General features: G+C 49.4%; 1 protein-coding gene across 7 annotated transcripts in view; it reads left to right on the top strand.

Moving 5' to 3' along the window:
* The window catches only part of KDM2B (lysine demethylase 2B), a 118,602-nt gene that overhangs the window by 84,600 nt on the left and 15,838 nt on the right, over positions 1-18,164 (top strand). For all 7 annotated transcript variants that reach the window (XM_070386199.1, XM_070386198.1, XM_070386201.1 and 4 more), the window contains one exon: positions 17,600-17,824. In XM_070386199.1, the coding sequence (XP_070242300.1) occupies positions 17,600-17,824 (225 nt within the window). The remainder of the gene's footprint in view (positions 1-17,599; positions 17,825-18,164) is intronic.

Raw genomic sequence — 18,164 nt, 5'->3', positions numbered from 1 at the left:
TTCTTTAGAGTATTACAGACATCATGTCATTCCATCCCTCAATACTTAGGTTTGCATCCCTGAAAAATAATATTTTTCTCCATTCTTGAAATAACATTATTATACCTAGCAAAACTGACAGTTCCTCCTGATGCTGGGTCTTATAAATTATCTTTTACAGCTACTTTGTTCAAATCAGGATCCGCTCCAAGAATCTGTTCTTAATTCTCTTTTAATCTTGACCTTTCTCAGAATATTGATTGGTAGAGAAGATGGAACCATGTCCTGAAGAATATCTCACCTTATGCATTTGTCTGATTGCTTCCTCATGGTGATATTTAGCTTTTTCGTTATCTCTTGTAATTTCTGTAAATTAGAAATTAGGTCTAAAGGTTTGGTTAGATTGAAGTTAAATATCATAGGTAGTGGATTAAAGCAATGGTGGTCTGATTATTCCCTCATCATTCAATTACGTTCATCCCTCTTTGCTCCAGAGAATAATCTGGAAGGGAATACGTTAGGCCCTTACTTCCATTTACCACTCACTGATGATTTCAACACCAGTTATCATTCTTTTCCTGTATCAATAATTTTCTCAGGAGCTGAAAATAAACCTTTGGGACTCCTCTGGCAGTCCAGCGGTTAAGACTCTACGCTTCACTGCAGGGTGCCATGGGTTCAATCCTTGATCGGGAACTAAGATCCCTCACACTGCACAGCACAGCCAAAAAAAAAAAGAAAATGAATCTTTGAAGTATTATCATCCCTCCTTTATGCACTAGCTGGCTTTTTTTCTGCAGTTTTCCCTCATCAATGGGCACTTCCCTTGAATATACTTCCTCCTGAAAAGGCTGCACACATGCTTAATTCTTTCCCTTTAAACACCAATTTTCAAACTAAGGAGTTGGTATAATGGTTGCTTCAAATGGTGACAGATGAGTTTTGTCAGACTTTTTCTATTTTGAGTATCTTGGTAAACTCATGGATTTTCATAGATCCAAGGGGCTTGTAGAGGCAAATTGGCCTGCTGGAGCTGAGCCATTTTTAAAGGAAAGCAAGAATGTACGTGAAGAAGGCAGCCAGAGTATATGTGTGAGAGAGCGTGTGTGTCTCTGTCTGTTCCCCCATCCCTGCTCCCAGCCATACCAACCAGTGTGTATTCACATTTGTTAGGCGTCCTTAAGTGAAGCTTTCAAGTGCTGTCAAAGCCCATCAGACCCCCATGGTGACTGTTAGCAGCTCATTTAGGAGGTGATTCAACTATCACCTTGGTTTGTAAGTTTCAACCTGCTCCAGGGCTGAGTGGCTACATTTCCTAACCAGGTTACCTTTCAGGGACAGGAACAAAGATCACTCTTAAATGATACCTGATGAAAAGGAAAAAAAATTATGTGTGTGTGTGTGTGTGTGTATATGTGTGTGTGTGTATGTATATACAAATATTTGTGTTATATATAAATACAAATATATATACAAATATTGTATATATACATATATACCCAAACACATGTGTATATATATACAGATACACTTTCTAAAAACTTTTTATATTGGAGTATAGCTGATAAACAATCTTATGGCAGTTTCAGGTGGACAGCAAAGGGACTCAGCCATGCATATACATGTATCTATTCTCCCCCAAACAACCCTCCCATCCAGGCTGCCATGAAACATTGAGCAGAGTTCCCTGTGCTGTACAGTAGGACCTTGTTGGTTATCCATTTTAAATATAGCAGTGTGTACATGTCCATCCCAAACTCCCTAATACATAATTTTTAAAATTGAAGTAAAATTCAGTTAGCATAAAATTAGCCATTTTAAAGTACCAATTCAGTGACATTTCGTATTTTCACAGTGTTGTGTAAGCATCACCTCCTTCTAAACCCCAGGATATTTTCATCACTCCCCAAAGAAACCCCGTGCCTATTAGAGGGTCATTTTCCATTCTCCCATCGCATCCCCACCCAGCCCCTGGCAATCATGAATTGGCTTTTGGCCCCTGTGGATTTTTCTATTCTGGACATTTTATATAAATGGAATCATACTATATGGTGTGTTTCACTTGGCGTGTTTTCAAGATTCAACACGTTGTAGCTTGTATCACTACTCCGTTCCTTTTATGGCTGAATAACATGCCATTGTATGGATATACCACATTCTGTTTACCTTTCATCGATGGACAGAATTTGATTTGTTTCTGCCGTTTGCCCATTGTGAACAGAGCTGTTAATTTTCCTCCTGTTTTGCCTCTTCACTGTCTGCGTTATCGTCCCATTTTGAGTAAGCTTTGTATTTGGTCTTTTTAAGTCTTTATAACCTGGTCTTCCAAGGTCTTTCTTTGAAGGATGGTGGGATGGACAGTGAGGGGTGCTCTGACTACGAAGGAGACCAAGGGCAAGATTTGGTCTTGTTAAGAAAAATATTTGGGGGGTCTTCCCTGGTGGTCCAGTGGTTAGGACTCAGTGCTTCCATTGCAGGGGGCAGGGGTTTGATCCCGGGTTAGGGAACTAAAATCCCACATGCAAAGTAGACAGGGGGAAAAAAAATTACGAAAGTCCTGCATGAGGGAATTCCCTGGTGATCCAGTAGTTAGGACTCCATGCTCTCACTGCAGGCATACAGGTTCAGTCCCTGGTTGGAGAACCAACATCCCACATACCAAGTACTTCGGAAAAAAAAAAAAAAACAATAAAAAAAATAATAAAAAGTCCTGGTTATAGGCCCAAATTATGCTGGCATTTTATGTACTTGTAGTCCCTATTTTCTGGGGTGGGAGGTGGGATTGCAAAGTGAATCCATTAATCTTATATGAATTGTCCAAGCGCTCAGCCTTAACCTAGATTTGTGTAGGGAAATGAATGGAAAGGGAAGTAACTTTCTAAGGTCAGTGATTGAGTTGGAAATGGGATGGATGGCAGGAAACATTTCTCAGATCAGTGCTAGTCACCTGTTAAATTAGTTAATTTTTAAAAAAAATCCTGTGCACAGTCACAAATCTTCCAGTGAATGTAAATATTTATTGGTTGATCTTTGTAATGTAAGGAGACAGTATTAGGAGAAGAACTCTATTTAAGAGAAAGCTTGGTCTCTTTAAAGGAGCCATCTGACAGATATATGTGGGTTTTAAATGCTTGTGGAATGATTCTCCAGGGGCAAAATAAAAAGCAATTAACATTAGTAATTTCCTTAACCGAAATCAGTGCAGCCCTTGGTCTGTCATACAGTGACTCTTTGAACCATAGTTTTATCCAGGCAGCTCTGAAATTAGTCCTAAATTGCTATGTGACACGATGCAAAAATTTTTCTTATTTATGTTTTATTAGAAAAATAACTCTCCAAAAGACCTACTTCTTGGGCTGTGAATGGGGAACAACCCATTGAAGAACAGAGAGACAAGTGGTAAAATAATAGTAAAATAACTGAAGCATGCATTCTGTATTGCTTATTAAACATACATTATTACGTATGTTAGGAAGCAACCCTCCAAGTCATTTTTGTTCCTTCTTTAGGGGCATGTTTACAAATGGTGTCCCTTGGTTCAGGAGTGTGCCAGCCAGTTACTGGTCTGGACACGGGAAATGCATTCTCTTTCCCTGTCCTGATCCTCTGGAAAAGACTGTTTCCAAGTTTAGCCATGCCCTTTGTGACGTGGATACAAGGAAATGGGGCACATGCCAGGGAGACCCTTCCCTAGGGAGCCCAGAGTCCAGGGGGCATTTATTCAATCTGTCCCTTTCTTACTGGTCCTGGACATGAGGATGGAAAGGATTGGAGGGGACAGCTGCCCTCTCCCTTCCACCTTAGGTCACTGCCCATCTCTGCCCTGGGACAGCCTGCAGTCCCTCAGATGGCTAAGTCTGGGCAAAATCTCTGGGCAGACTGGGATCACTCCTCAAGTCTCATGATCTAATAGGCAGACCAGAAAATTAAATGACATTCAGAGAAAGCGAAGAAGTGGGTGACACTTGTGACTGAGGCAGGCTTGTCTTCCATTTCTTCCTCACTTGGTGAAAATTTTGGACCCTCCTGGCTCAGGGCAAGCACCAGTTGCCCTGATGGCATTAGCTTTGGGGAACTCTTTCTAAGAAAGCCAAAGAAACCTTGGCTAAGTGGAGCTGGGAGACCGTTCAGTTCTTAGGGTCCCTGGAAGAGGAGGTTGAAAGGAAGAAAGGATGAGCCTAAGGCACAATATAAATGCTAAATTTTAAGGTGGTAATTCTGGGCAAGTAAATAATATATTTTGTATATAGTCCAGTACACTATTAATACAAAAGAAACGCTGGGTAGTTGTGTGTACTAGTTAGCTAAAGGAAGTTTTGATCAAGGAGGTAAAGATGCTAAAAGGCTCCTTGCAAGTGTCAGAAGAGGAATTCTTAAGAGGTGTAAGGGCAGTGGCTGCTGGCATGAGACTTGTTAAAATTTGAAGAGGACCCACCACATTGTCATATCTTATTCCTGGCTTCCTCCTTTCACATCAACCTCCACAGATCCATCAGGCAGCAATCTGGTTACCAAAACCATGCCTCCCTGTCCTGAAATTGAATTTGAACTGAGAACACAGAATTTGCAAAATTTAGTCAGGGACAGTTAATTTTCCGCATAAATCTTGAGTATTTCACTTGGGTTATTACACTGGTCTCACGTGGCATCCTCCTGTCTTGATTCTGGCATTAGTGCAATGTGATTAACAGCCCAGGCTGCAGGCTCCAGCTGCTTATAGGTTCAAATCCAGGTCGTTTCACTTCCTAGCAGCCATGTATCTCAGTTTCCTCATCTGTGAAATGGGTGAACGGTAGAACATACCTCATGGGGCTGTCTAAAAGAATAAATGAGATATATCTACACTACACTTAGCATGGGATCTAGCCCTTCAATCATGCTTAGTAAACATTAGCTCCTCTTTTTGCCTGGCCCCCTAGAGGGGGTCTCTGGATGGTGTTTTATAAGGAACCCTGGGCTTCAGAGCTACTTTCCAATTTTCTCTGGGCTTCCTCACCTTTTCTCTAGGCTTTCCTTACCTGTGAAGTCAGGGACGGGGGTCTCCAGTGAGGCCCCTTTTAGCTCAGAAATGATGTGACAGAAGGAAGAAAGTTTTGTGTTAGCTGTAGCTTCTGTTCATTAACACTTTCCCTTTCTCTTCTTTGAACCATGATAAATGAGAACTGTCTTTTTACTTCCTTAAATACAGAAGTGAGCTTTTGAGAATTCTCAAAAGAAATCAGCCCAAAGACAGGTCTAAATAATCTTGTACTCCTGCTAGATAATGAGAAAAACCTTTGAGAAGAAGTCCTGTTTCCATACCTCTCTCTTGATATATTGTGCTATTTGTATGTTTCTGTATCCTGGCAGTTTTGACCAATTACAGTGAAGTGAAAGCATGATTAGCTTTTTTTTTTTTCAGCCCCTCCTCTTTCTTTAAGGGACTTCCTGCTAGGTTGAGTGGCCCCTGAGAGTTCACGGACTACATCAGATAGAGACTTTAACCAGACAAGGTAGTTTTATAAAGGCTGAGACTTTGAGGGGTGGATTGAGATGGAGGGGGTGTATTCTTTTCAAAACGATGTTTTTGTTGTTAACCTTGAATGAATTGTGAAAAATGTAAGAAGGGAGAAAGGTAATTCAGAAAAGGTATGTTTCAGTAAAGAGCAAGTTGGCTGGGATTTGTTTTCCCCCATAAGTGTCAGTGGTTGTATAAATTTCAGACTTTAAAATCCACTCAGTAAAACTGACATCCCTGTTTATTCACTCTGGCTGACTCCCTGATAGAAACCTCCTGAGTTTTACATCCATCACTCATTTTGCCTTCCTTGAAAGCCCAGGGCATGACCTGCCTGTGGGTCCCTTCTGTTCTCAGAGTGGATTTCATGGCCCATGGCCTGGGCATGAATAACAGTTGGACAACACTGCAGAGTTGGTCACCAGGTTTCACAGCTAATGAGCTTTTTCTTGGGAAAGCCTCAGATTCCTTGGTTGGGCAAACCCTCCCACTTTACAGATGAAGAAACGGGTGCATGTATACATGTTTAGTGTCACCTTGGACATCCTAATTAGATGATGAGTATGCCAGCTACCTAGCTAAGGCAGTCTGGTCCTTAGCTTGAGTTTGGCTGTGGTTTTGATGCTTATAACAGAATTGCTCACTCTAGCTAATGGTCACTGAGCTCTTCCTTCAGAGTAAGGACTACTGGCCTAAGTACCCCCTAGACTTTTTTCTTTCTTTTTTAATCAATCTCAATCTGTATTTCCAGTAACAGTTTTCTACAGGAGTGGGCTGCTTTAAGCGTTAGGAATGTTTCCAGTTTAAGAATTTAGAAACCCACACCTTCTGGGCCAGCTTCAGGCACAGCAAGTCTTCTACCAGACTGGGTTCTGGCCTGCCCTCACCCCTTTCGAAAGCGACCCTTGGGCACCTCACCAAAGGGCGGGCTGTGGGTGGGGTCCTGTCCAAGACAGTAGGGCGCCCACCTCAGAGCAGAATGCATTCATGGTGTTCTGTCTGGCAACCACCCAAGTCAGTACTGCTCCCGCCTGTACCACCACGCCGCATTTAACGCTGACTCCCTCGCGACCTGGAAAGGCAAACCTGAGGCCAACGTCAGGGGACCAGCCTAACCGAACTGCTGGCGTCTTGCAGAACTGGCTCCCTAGACCGTACCCAGGCCAGCGGGCCCGAAGAGGGTACGGGACTGCCGGGTTCGCAGGCATATCAGGTCGTGGTCTCAGAGCTTGTGCAAACCCGAGAGTCCGTGTGCCCGCTGCCGGGGCACAGGGACCCGTCCCTGGTGTCGCGTGCAGGGCCGTTCCCCGAGGCCCATGCACCCCGGGGCTCCTGTAAGACACCCCGCAGGACCACACAAAAGACCCCACCCCAGGTCGGGCGTGCATTTCCTGTTAGAGACGCGCGGCGTGCAGCCACCCATGTGCATCCCGCGGCGCGCGGGCCGGGCGGGGCGCGGGGCACGCCCCCACGCAGCCCCAGTCCCCCAGCTCCGGCCGCGAGGGGCCGCCCTCGGCGGGCCCGCCCCCGTGTCACCGCAGGCCGGGCTCCCTTTGTGTGCGGCCCGAACGCCGGGGCCGCGCCATTGGCCCGCCGGCCCGGGGGGCCAGCCCCTTCCTGGCTCGCCTCATGCATATGCATGAGCGCCCCGGCCCTCCCCACGCCGGCCCCTCTCCGCCCCCTCCCGCGCGGGCGTGCGAAGCGCGCGGCGCGGCTCCCTCCTCGCGGCAGCGGGAGCCCGAGCCCGAGCCCGAGCCCGAGCCCGAGCCAGGGCGAGCCGAGCCTGCTCCGGGCGGGCGGCGGCGGCGGCGGCGCCGCTCCAGCCATGTCAGCGCGCGCGAGCCTGGGCCCACCATGAGCCATGGCCATGTCCGTGAGCGCCGAGGACGACGACTATGAATCGGAGCCGGACCAGGTCTGTGGCCCGGGGTGGGGTTGAGGGAGGGACCCGCCACCCGCCGGTTCGACCTCCCGACCGACCGACTGACGCGCCCCGGGCGGCCGCGCGACGCCGCCGCCGCCACGATGAGGAGAAAGTTTTGCAGTCGCCGCCGGCGGAGCTGCCAGGGCCCGGCCCGAGCGGGGCGTGGAGGAGCGCGGCAGGCCGGCGGCCACCCGGGCGCCGCGGGCCCCGCAGCCGGCCGGGGCAGGGGGCGTGTGCGAGCGTCCGTGCGTGAGGGTGGCTGGCCGTGCCGCGGGGACAATGTGGGCCTCGCCGTCGGGCGGGCCCTGAGGGGCGCGGGCCACGGCCCGCGGGCAAGTTGCGGGCGCCGGCGCGGGCGGCCGGGCGCGCCTCGCCTTCCCCTCGCGCCCTCGCCCGCGGCCCACGCGCGTGCCGGCCGCCCCGGGCGCACCCGAACCTGCAGGCGACGGCGCCTCCTTCCTTTCTGTTTGCAAAGTTGCACCGGGACCCTCGGCCTCTGGGCTGGAGGACGCCCGCGGCCCGGAGGGTGGGCGGCCCGGGGCCCGTGGGCCCGACGGCCCGAGCTTTTGTCTGGGCGCCGCGCGCCGGCCGCCCGCCGTGGGCAGACGGAGACAGGAAGGGGTACGAGGCTCGGGCCGGCGCGGGGAATCCGGAACCCAGCGAGTCCGCTCCGCGGCGGCGGCAGCGGCGAGAGGAAGCCGTGACCCCAGATGGCAGTATTTGGCCTCGGTTGGATCTAGAAGGGAAAGCAACCTCTCTTGGGACCAGGGGCTTGAAATCTGTATAAAACAAAGCCTTGGGTGTGTTTACGGCGTGAAAATTTACTCCGGGGAGATTCGTGTTTAGGAAGCAGGGGAAGAAAGTTGAGGTTTTACGAAGTAGAATCTGCACGGTATTTGAAACAGGGCACCGGCTTGGTAGACTTATCTGAGGAATTAAGCATTGACGGGTTGAGTTATCGTGTGGGCATGAGACTAGGTGAATAAGATGCTTACTTATAATCCCGGGTGCATTTCCTCAGTGGAATGAAGATGTTTTGGAATGTTCAGGCCAAGATGTAGGGACGTTTTTTTTCCTTCTATCAGGCGTGGTTGAGGAAGTACTATATATACTGCACGTAAGTCGTAACACACATATTATTAAGTGGTTTTATGTAACAGAGACGAAGTTAAAGTGCATTTTCTCAGTTTTGCTGGACGTTTTTCAGGCTCATCGTGTATCTTATGATGTGTTCCTGAATCTCACTTGTCTTCTGGATCGGATGAACCCAGAGACAACCCAAGTGGTTTTGCCTTAAAACTTTAATCAGGGCAGAAGCATAGTCTGTGAGGTTCTCAGTTCTTGCTGCTTAGGTTCATACTTCAACTCTTCCTCTGAAAATTTTCAATTCATTGTGGGTCTGCCCAATCCCTGCCAACAGCGTACCCTTCCTGCATCTGGTCACTCATAAGACATCTGTATTCAGTATTGATTGTGTTTCGGTGTGTCGAGTGAGGTTCCTGTTACCTCTTTTGTTTTGGTTTTTAATTTGGCCACACCCTATGGTAGACACTACATGGGACAGGACCTCTGTACGTCTCTGGGCTTAAATCACATTTTCACTTTTTTGCCACTCCTGAGAGGACCCATACTCCCTGTAGGCAGATTTTTCCCCCTCCTGCTCACATCAGTCAGCCTGACTGTGGCACAGTTGTTAGTAACGGAAGTTCTCCAGGTTGCCGTGTTCGCTTTAAGATGATGCTACCACTCAGGAGCATTGAGGGAGATGACCTGTAAGCCAGGCCAGCCAGTGGGCAGAAGGTTTTCCCCAGAGTCCCAATAGAGAAGTTGGCTGTCAGCCACAGACCCTGCATTTGCCAGCCCTCCAGGTCATGGCTCCCTGCTGCTTGCCCTCCCACCCCCAACCCTTTCCTCAGCCCCAGTATTTCTTGGATCTGAGAAGAGCGGCTTCCTCTAAGGCAATTGTGTCTTCCACATGGGAGCCAGAGTCTCTGGATGGAATCTGCAGCTCACAGACTGTAGACCCCGCTCTCCTCTAAAGTCTCCTTCAAGGAGGGGCAGAAGTCTTGGAGTGTGGGCATGCAGGTATGCTTGGTCACCTGCTGCGGGCCACCTGCTGCGTGAAGGGCCCCAGTGGAGGCCCTGTCAGGAAGCTTCTGTTACCTGGTCTGTCCCTGCAGCTGAGCCTGGCCCCTCACCCTTGATCAGAATTTTGCCTGCTCTACCTTAAAAGTCTCTGCACTTCCTTGGTCCCCACTGGAGGGTGCTGTCCAGTCCTGGGCGGCTTCAGGCTTCCTTACGCGTGTACCGCCAAGCTGGCCTTCTGCCCCGCACCTTCCCACAGTACCCTGTGCCTCCCTGCTCCCAGTGTTGGGCGCATGCAATGGGAGAGACCCTTGGTTGGGCCTTCTCCCATGGACTTCCTTTGCTTCTTCAGTGCAGAATGTGCTGGAAGATTCTTTTCAGCTCTTTTAGTTTGAGGGCTATTAGTAAGGAGAATCTCATCTTGTGTGTGTTTTTTTTTAACTGCTAAAGAGTAAATACCATTATTCCTTTTTTTTTCCTTTTTAACTAAAATGATTACTTTTTAACTAAAAATGATTACTTCTTGTTTGTTAAAAATACTGATTAGGGGAACTTGCCTGGTGGTCCAGTAGTTAGGACTCTGTGCTTCCACTTCAGAGAACACGGGTTCGATCCCTGGTTGGGAAACTAAGATCCCACATGCTCCGTGGCACGGCCAAAAAAAATTTTTTTTAGGAAATTATGATGAAGAAGATCTCAGAAATTTATATGGCTGTAACCACTGCACTATTCTCTGTAACTGTTATAAGAGTGACATTTTCATATGGGTCCCTGAACCCTCCCCAAATTACATACAAAAGTTTTATGACCTTGTGTGTATGTGCATTTTTCTGGGAGAAAGGTCCCCAGCTTTCCTTGGATTCTCCAGAGGCCCACCCTTCCCCTGGGTTTCTGGTAGCTCCTGTGTTTTTATTCTCTTGCTCCTTACTCTTGGTGTATAAACAAACCCAAGCCCTCCCTGGAGTCTGCAGGTGTGTGTTAAGGGGCCTGCAGCTCAGCTCAAAACCACCCTTTCCTGGGATGTCCATTATGCTTGAAGATCTGGGAATAGACATGATGTTGAAAAAATCTGTTATACAACTGAAGGTAATGTTAGCATGACAGATTTCCCTGCTGTTTGGGGGCTCTGGCTACCCTTCTTGGGGCCAGGTGTCAGTGGGCTGCTGTTAGGGGCAGTTTGATGGGGAACACCAAATCATAAAAACAGACACAGCCTCGCTTACTGTTCTCTGACCGACTCCTCTTGACAGTTGAAACTCTGGCCTGCTCCCTCCTTGAAGCTCTTCCGTCTGCGATGCCACGAACTCCTGCTGCTTCTCCTGCCCTTCTGGCAGTTCCTCAGTAGGGTGCTCTTTGTCACCCGGCCCTTGGATGTTTTCTGTCCTGAAGGTACTGCTCAGGACCCTGTGGTCCACGCTGTCCATTCTCCCTGAACAACCCTGTGGACTTAAGTCGTTAAGCACCACACGATGCTGATTCCCAGCTGTGTGCCTCAGCTCCAGTCCCTCCTGGCTGCTTGCTACTGGCCACCTTTTTTGGATGTCTCATGGGCTCCTCGGATTCCATGTGTCCACAGCGGATTCGTGTTCTCTCCTCTCTCCTGTTGCTCTAGCCTGAAACCTCAGAGTCTTCCAGGACTCATCCTGTTTGTAAGCCCCACCTGCACCCAGCCTACCGGGTCTTCTAAACCGGCTCTGCTTCTAAAACACCCCTGAATCTTTCCCTCCCTGGCATTCCTCCTGTGACTTCTACCCCAGCCTTCACAACCCTCGACCTGACTGCTGTAGCATCCTCAACTCATATCCCTGTCTTTCATCTTGCCCACCACCCAAAAACTTCACTCCCCACAGTGCAGCCAGAATATAGTAGTTTTGTTCCTGTACGCAAAGCCCTTTAAGTGCTCTTTATGCAGAACACCATAATGTGGTCTATGGGGCCCTGCAGGTTTAGGCTCCTGCCACCTCAGGGCTGTTTTCCAGCAGCCATATCAAGCTATTCCTTGTACGGGTCATCTAGCTTCTTCTCTCTATCTTACTCTTCCTTCTGCCTAGAATATTCACTCCTGAACCCCACCCCTCCTCCTGGCCTGCAGCAGCCTATCTTCTCTCTAAAACTCACTTTAGTCACAGCCACTGTGTGTGACACTTGTCTCAGCCTCTCTTCCTCGTGAGATGAGGCACTTCTGGGTCAGCATGCCAGGGTCCAGGCTGTAGAGCCCCTGCCTGGGTATCTTGGCTTCTCGTTTATGGGCAGTATGACATTAAGGAGATCACTTAACTGCACTGTGCCTCAGTTCCCTTATTTCTAAATGGGTGTGTGTGTGTGTGTGTGTGCGCGCGCTCAGTCATATCCAGCTCTTTGCAACCCCATCAACTGGGGCCCACCAGGCTCCTCTGTCCATGGAATTTTCCAGACGAGAATACTGGAGTGGGTTGCCATTTCCTCCTCCAGGGGATCTTCCAGACCCAGGGTCCAACCTGTATCTCCTACGTGTTCTGCATTGGCAGGTGGATTCTTTACCACAGAACCACCTGGAAAGATAATAATTCCTCCCTCATAGATTATCAATACAAATATTGAAAAAGAGTGTTACTTCAGTAAATGTTCGCTTTTGATTTTATCATCATTGTGTTGCAGTGCATATTTATGCAGTAACACATCTTTCTCCCCCTAGACTGTAGTGCCTTTGAGAGTAGGGAACAAACACACCTTACTCAGGTTTGTAGTCCCAGCACCCAGTATCGAGTCTGTATATAATTCACAGCCAGAAGACAGTTGAGTGGGTAGGTGGGTGGGTGTGAGTGTGAGGGGGTTAATGAATGAGTCTCTGGCACAGATCACATGCTTTATTGGCCTAGTTTGGAGAAATTTTTTCATGCGCTTATTGCCCATTTCTTATATCTCTTTTTGGAGACATATCTGCTTAAATCCTTTGCCCCTTTTAAAACTGAGATAGTTATTGGGTTTTTTTTTTTTTTTCAGTTGCGCCAGGTCTTAGTTGCAGCATGCAGGACCTTCATTGCTATGTCCTGGATCTTTAGTTGTAGCACTTGGGCTCTTAGTTGCAACACGGAGTATCTAGGTCCCTGACCAGGAATCGAACTCAGCTCCCCCTGCATTGGGAGCGCAGAGTCTTAACCATTGGTCCACCAGGGGAATCCCGAGATATCTGTCTTTCTGTTGTTGCTGTTTTATACCCTCTGGATACTAGCCCCTTAAGAGATGTATATTTTGCAAATAATTTCTCCCACTCTCTGTACTTCTTACTTGATAGTGCCTTTTTTTTGGACTGCATCAGGTCTTGTTGTAGCACGTGGGATCAAGTTCCCTGACCAGGGATCAAACCCCAGAACCCTGCATTGGGAGCGTGGAGTCTTAGCCACTGGACCACCTGGGAAATCCCTGATAGTGCCCTTTTAAGCACATAAGTTTCAAATTTGAAGTCCAGTTTTATCTTCTTTTGTCACCTGTGCTTTTGGTGTCATATTCAAAAACTCATTGCCTCACCCAAGGTCATGAAGATTTATCCTTAGTTTTTCTTCTAAGAGTTTTATGGTTTTAGCTCTTACGTTAAGGTTGTCTATCCATTTGGGGTTAATTTTTGTATGTAGTGTGATGTGAGTTCAACGTCATCCTTTTGCATGTGGATATCTGTTTATCCCCACACCATTTGTCGGAAAGACTGTTCTTTTCCCCACTGAATTGTCATGACACACGTGCCAAAAATCAGTTGGTTATAACTACTGTATTTATGGGGCTTTACTTCTGAATCCTCAGTTCCAGTGCAGTGATCTGTGTATGTGTCCTTATGCCAGTACCACTCTGTTTTGGTTACTGTGAGTGAAGTGCAAGTTGCTCAGTTGTGTTCAACTCTTTGCGACCCCGTAGACTATACAGTCCATGGAATTCTCCAGCCCAGAATACTGGAGTGGGTAGCCTTTCCCTTCTCCAGGGGATCTTCCCAACCCAGGGATCGAACTGGGGTCTTCTGCATTACAGGCAGATTCTTTACCAGCTGAGCTATCAGGGGACTGTAGTTTCAAAGTAAGTTTTGAAATCAGGAAGTGTAAGTCCTCCAACTTTGTTCTTCATTTTCAAGATTGTTCAGGTTCCTTGCATTTCTACATGATTTTTTTTTTTTTTTTTGGCCATGAAGTATAGCTTGTGGGATCTTAGTTCTCCAATCGATCTGGGATCCAGCCTGCCCCCTGCGTTGGAAGTGTGGAGTGCTAACTGCTGGACCATCAAGGAAGTCCCTCCACATGAATTTTAGAATCAGCTTTTCAGTTTCTGCAGATGAGCCAGCTGAGATTTTCACAGGGGTTGCACTGAGTCTGTAGGCCACTTAGGGGGTACTGCCATCTTAATGGTGGTGTCTTTCGTCCATGAACGTGGGATGTCTTTTCATTAATTCAGGTTAATCCAACTAATGTTAAATCCCAGTATTTTAGAGATGAGGGATTGAAGGTTCTGCCCATGAATATTCTGGAGAATAGGATCTGATGGGAGGCACTTAGTTAATGTTTGTGGAATGAATGAACTATCTCAGTAGTATTCCTTTAAAAAAATTTCATTGTTTAAAACTTTCTTATCAATAACATTCCTTTTAAGGATGATACTTATGAGATGTTGATGGGGAAAAAGTGTTGGAATACTTAAGATTTGTGTGGGTTCAATTTTCCTAACCAGATGGAGCTGAGACTATGAGTCCTGAGCTGATAAAATCAACAAACCTTGGGGTTTGGGAGACTGCTTTGTTTATATGTGAAAGTCAGTGGTCGCTACTCTTCCCTTTTGCTGAGAAGAACACTTCAGGCTGAAATTAACAAAGGAATATCCTGGGTTATTTGAATAGAGGTACAGGTAGGATAGAGTAGAATGGAGTATTGGTTTGGGCTTCCCTGGTGGCTCAAGTGGTAAAGAATCCAACTCCGGTGCAGGAGACCTGGGTTTGATCCCTGAGTTGGGAAGATCCAGAGAAGATCCCTGGAGAAGGGAATGGCAACCCACTCCAGTATTCTTGCCTGGGAAATCCCATGGACAGAAGAGCCTGGTGGGCTACAGTCCACAGGGTCATAAAGAGTCGGACACCAAAGTTTGGGACCAAAAGAAGTTTGGGAACGTTTAGGTGTTACCCAAAAGAAATTAGGTTAGAAGCGTCACCTTCCCTAATAGAGACCTTCTGATCTTACCTGTTGATTTTCTCAGCGGTCTTTATAAGGCTCCTGAATTTCAGGTGTTGCTCAGTTGACTCCTGCTGGCCCACGAAGCTGCAGGCTGCAGCAGCTTCTCTGGAGGCCTGGCAAAGAGGGCCTGAATCAAGGTCTCTGGAAGCAGCCGCCCTTAAACCTCTTCCTTTGAGGCGTTGTCTGCCGTTGACTCTTGTCATTTTCCAGGATGTCTCAGCTGCCATCAAGATCCAGACAGATTTGGTTTTCCCATAGCCTGGGAAAGTGCTTCTTCAGATGAAAATGAACTTTGGGAAGCAAAGGAAAGTGGGTTTATTTCAGAGTCAGGTATGAGCTTTATGACTGGTTGAATTGACCCAACTCTCTTAGTTCCAAGTGGCCAGTGAGGCCAGGGGTGCTCAGCGGCTGTTTATACCTGATGCTCCTGAGTGGGAGGCAGAAGCCAGTTTTGGACACCTGGAATTTTTTCCCTTCATCAAAGAAGCTAGTCTTTAGACTCTCCTGCTCCAGGGTCAGTGTGTAAGCCCTTGGCCTTGGTTTTGTCTGTGGGGTGGAGCGTGTGCTCTCCTCTCTGTACCTGACTTGTAGCTCTGAATCTCCCATGTTTCAGGGATTTGAGGAGTGAGTTGCTGACTGGACTAGGGCTTTTTACCGGAGAGTCTTCTGGGCTGTAAAGAGAGGGAAAAAAAAAGCCTTCCCGGTCTCCATTTCTCTAGAAACTGATGTCTTCCTCTGCACCTCGTGTCAGCCTCCATTCTGCTAAGGGCATCGAGGCACTAGCTGTGGGCCCGTTCCCGTGGATCTGGGGGTGCTCGTCCTGCTCGGCCTGCGCGTCACTCTGGTTTATAGTGTTTACTCACACTCGCAGGGTATGCACATCCTCTGCTGGCTCCCTGACCTTGGGCAGGTCACTTGCCCTCTAGCTGCAGTTTCCTCATCTCCCACAGGGTTATTACGGGGAAATTAGATGATGCCCTGTGTGAAGTGATGAGCAGGACGCCAGGCCCCCGGCAAGTGCCCACCTGCACTGTGGTCACCGTCCCTGTCATGGCTGCTTGCTGCTTAGTGTTCGGGTCCACAGTCCCTTACTTGCTGTTCTCAAATCTAGAGACTCTGAAAACTGATTTTTTTTCACTACTCATCTGGCAGCAAGACCTGACCTGAATTGACAGGTGATGCATAGATTGACATACCCCTCTGAAGGTGCCTGCCAGGGCTGTGGAACTGCCCACGTGCATGACTCGCGCCACACCCCCCCCCAACTTCCCTGGGGTGTGTGTGGTGTGTAAGGAGGCCCTCCACAGCTTGCAGGAGGAGTAACTTGCATTGGGGCAGCCCCGTACCCTGCCTGGGGACACTGGCATGGTCTGGCGGGAGTGGCGGAGTCAGGGCAGGGGCAGTAAGGACACAGGGACCCGTGGATCTGGGTCTGGATGAGAGGGATCACGATTCAGAGAAGATGGTGGGAGTGAGGCGCAATTCTCAGAGAAAGGTGGGCTGTTTTCCTTACTGATGTGGCTGTAAGTTTCTCAGCAGCCCCTGTAGTTTTTGGGGAGGAGACTGTAAGTGTGTACTGTGGTGGGGGGTCCCCTGAAGGAAGACTTTCTCTGCACTGTGGTACATTGTAACCACACTTCTCAGCCTGGGAGCTGGCGCGGGGCAGGATTTTGCCAAAGGATCCAAGTTTGGCAAGCAACTAAGATGAAAAGGCCGGGATGGACTGAAGCTGGCTAAGAAGGGCTTGAAGCATTTGATGCCAATTAGATAGTTTTGGGAAGAGAGTGCGTCTCCCTGACCAAGGGATGAACCATTTTCCAGAAAATAGAAAGCTGCCCCAGGCGGGACAGACTCTCCATGCCATCCAGGTCTTTCCCAGATCTGATCCCGGGTGGACAGTGTCCCAGCAGCTGGCTTCTGATCCTGGTTTGCAAGAGGCTCTGGAGCTGGTGGCCAGGTCGTAAGGGTCTCAGAGCAGGACATGTGGCTGGCTCGTGCCCTGCTCAGCATTTACCAGCACTTTGTGTTCACCTGTGTTTCTCTGATAGGATTTGGAGCCCATGTGGAGAAGGTCTCAGAAATCAGCTCCTTAGGGTTCCGGTCTCCTTCTCCCGGGGTCTGGTTTACTGAGCGCATGCCAGGTGTCAGCCGCCTTGTTGAGGGACAGTGGCGACAAGCACCCTCCGTAACTGCCTCCGGAGCTCTTGTCTCGAGAAGACTCTCACAGGAGAACGGGCAGTTATGCTGTGGTGGGCCGGAGCGGGCGGTCAGGGAGGGCGGCCAGGAGAAGGCGGTGTGTAAACTGCGCCCTGCAGCCCGAGCTGGCCTTAGCCCGGTGGTGTGCGGAGGCGGCAGTGCTCCTGGCGGACGGCCTCCCCGCGGAGACACAGGTGGCCTGAGGAGCCTGGCCTGAGGCGTGGGGGCCACGGGAGGCTCTTGAGCTGCCCTCAGAAGCAGGGATGTCCCGTGCAGTTTTCTGCGCCTGCCATAATGAAGCCCCAAACAACGGATCCCCTCTGGAGCCTGGAAGTTGGAAGTCAAGGTGTCGCAAGGGCCCTACTTTCTCTGAAGGTTCTAGGCGAGGACCCTTCCTCTCCTCCTCCAGCTTCTGGCGTCCTCTGGCTTTTTTGGCATTTCTCGGCTTGGAGTCAGGAGCCCTCCAGTCATCTCTCCGCCGTCTCTCCGCGTCTTCACATAAGATCTCTCTGCTGCGTCCACGTTCCCCCTTTCACAAGGACACCAGTCCCACTGGAGCAACGTCCCCCTTCAGGCCCTTATTTTAGTGATTTCCTCTGTAAAGACCCTATTTCCGAATAAGATCACATTCTGAGGTCGTGGGGTCGGGACTTCAGTATGTCTTTGCGGGGTGGGGCACACTTTACCGCCTAAACCGCCGTCTTACCAAGTCGCCCGTGTCTTCTCCCGCAGAACCGGGCGGTAGGTCGGCCCAAGGGGAAGCTGGGCCCGGCCTCCGCGGTGAAGTTGGCCGCCAACCGGACCACGGCGGGAGCTCGCCGGCGCCGGACGCGATGCCGCAAGTGCGAGGCCTGCCTGCGGACGGAGTGCGGCGAGTGCCACTTCTGCAAGGACATGAAGAAGTTCGGGGGCCCCGGGCGGATGAAGCAGAGCTGCATCATGAGGCAGTGCATCGCGGTGAGTGCGCCCCGGGCCGTGCTTCTCCCCCGACCCCACCTCGCCGAAGGGCAGCCCTTCCTTCCTCCGGACTGGCACCGTGGAATCCAGGCCCCACCTCCTCCGCGTGGGGCTGGTCTCTGCAGTCCCTCCGCTGAAAGATAGTGTGGCCACAGCAGAAATCCCGGAGGGGTGCTCCCTCCTGGAAAGAGAGGGGGGCCCTAGTGCTGTTTCCAGATTGCTGGCTGCAGGGCTCCGGGACGGTTCTACAATGCGCTGCGGCTCCTTTTTTTTCATAGTCCGATGGTCCTATAATCCTTCCTTCCCTCGATGACCCAGTACTTTGAAGTCTCAGCCATTA

This window comes from Bos mutus, chromosome 17 (genome assembly GCF_027580195.1).
Source record: "Bos mutus isolate GX-2022 chromosome 17, NWIPB_WYAK_1.1, whole genome shotgun sequence".
Classification (NCBI taxonomy): domain Eukaryota; kingdom Metazoa; phylum Chordata; class Mammalia; order Artiodactyla; family Bovidae; genus Bos; species Bos mutus.
Note: the sequence above shows the minus strand (reverse complement) of the source record. Positions and strands in the feature narration are given on the sequence as shown.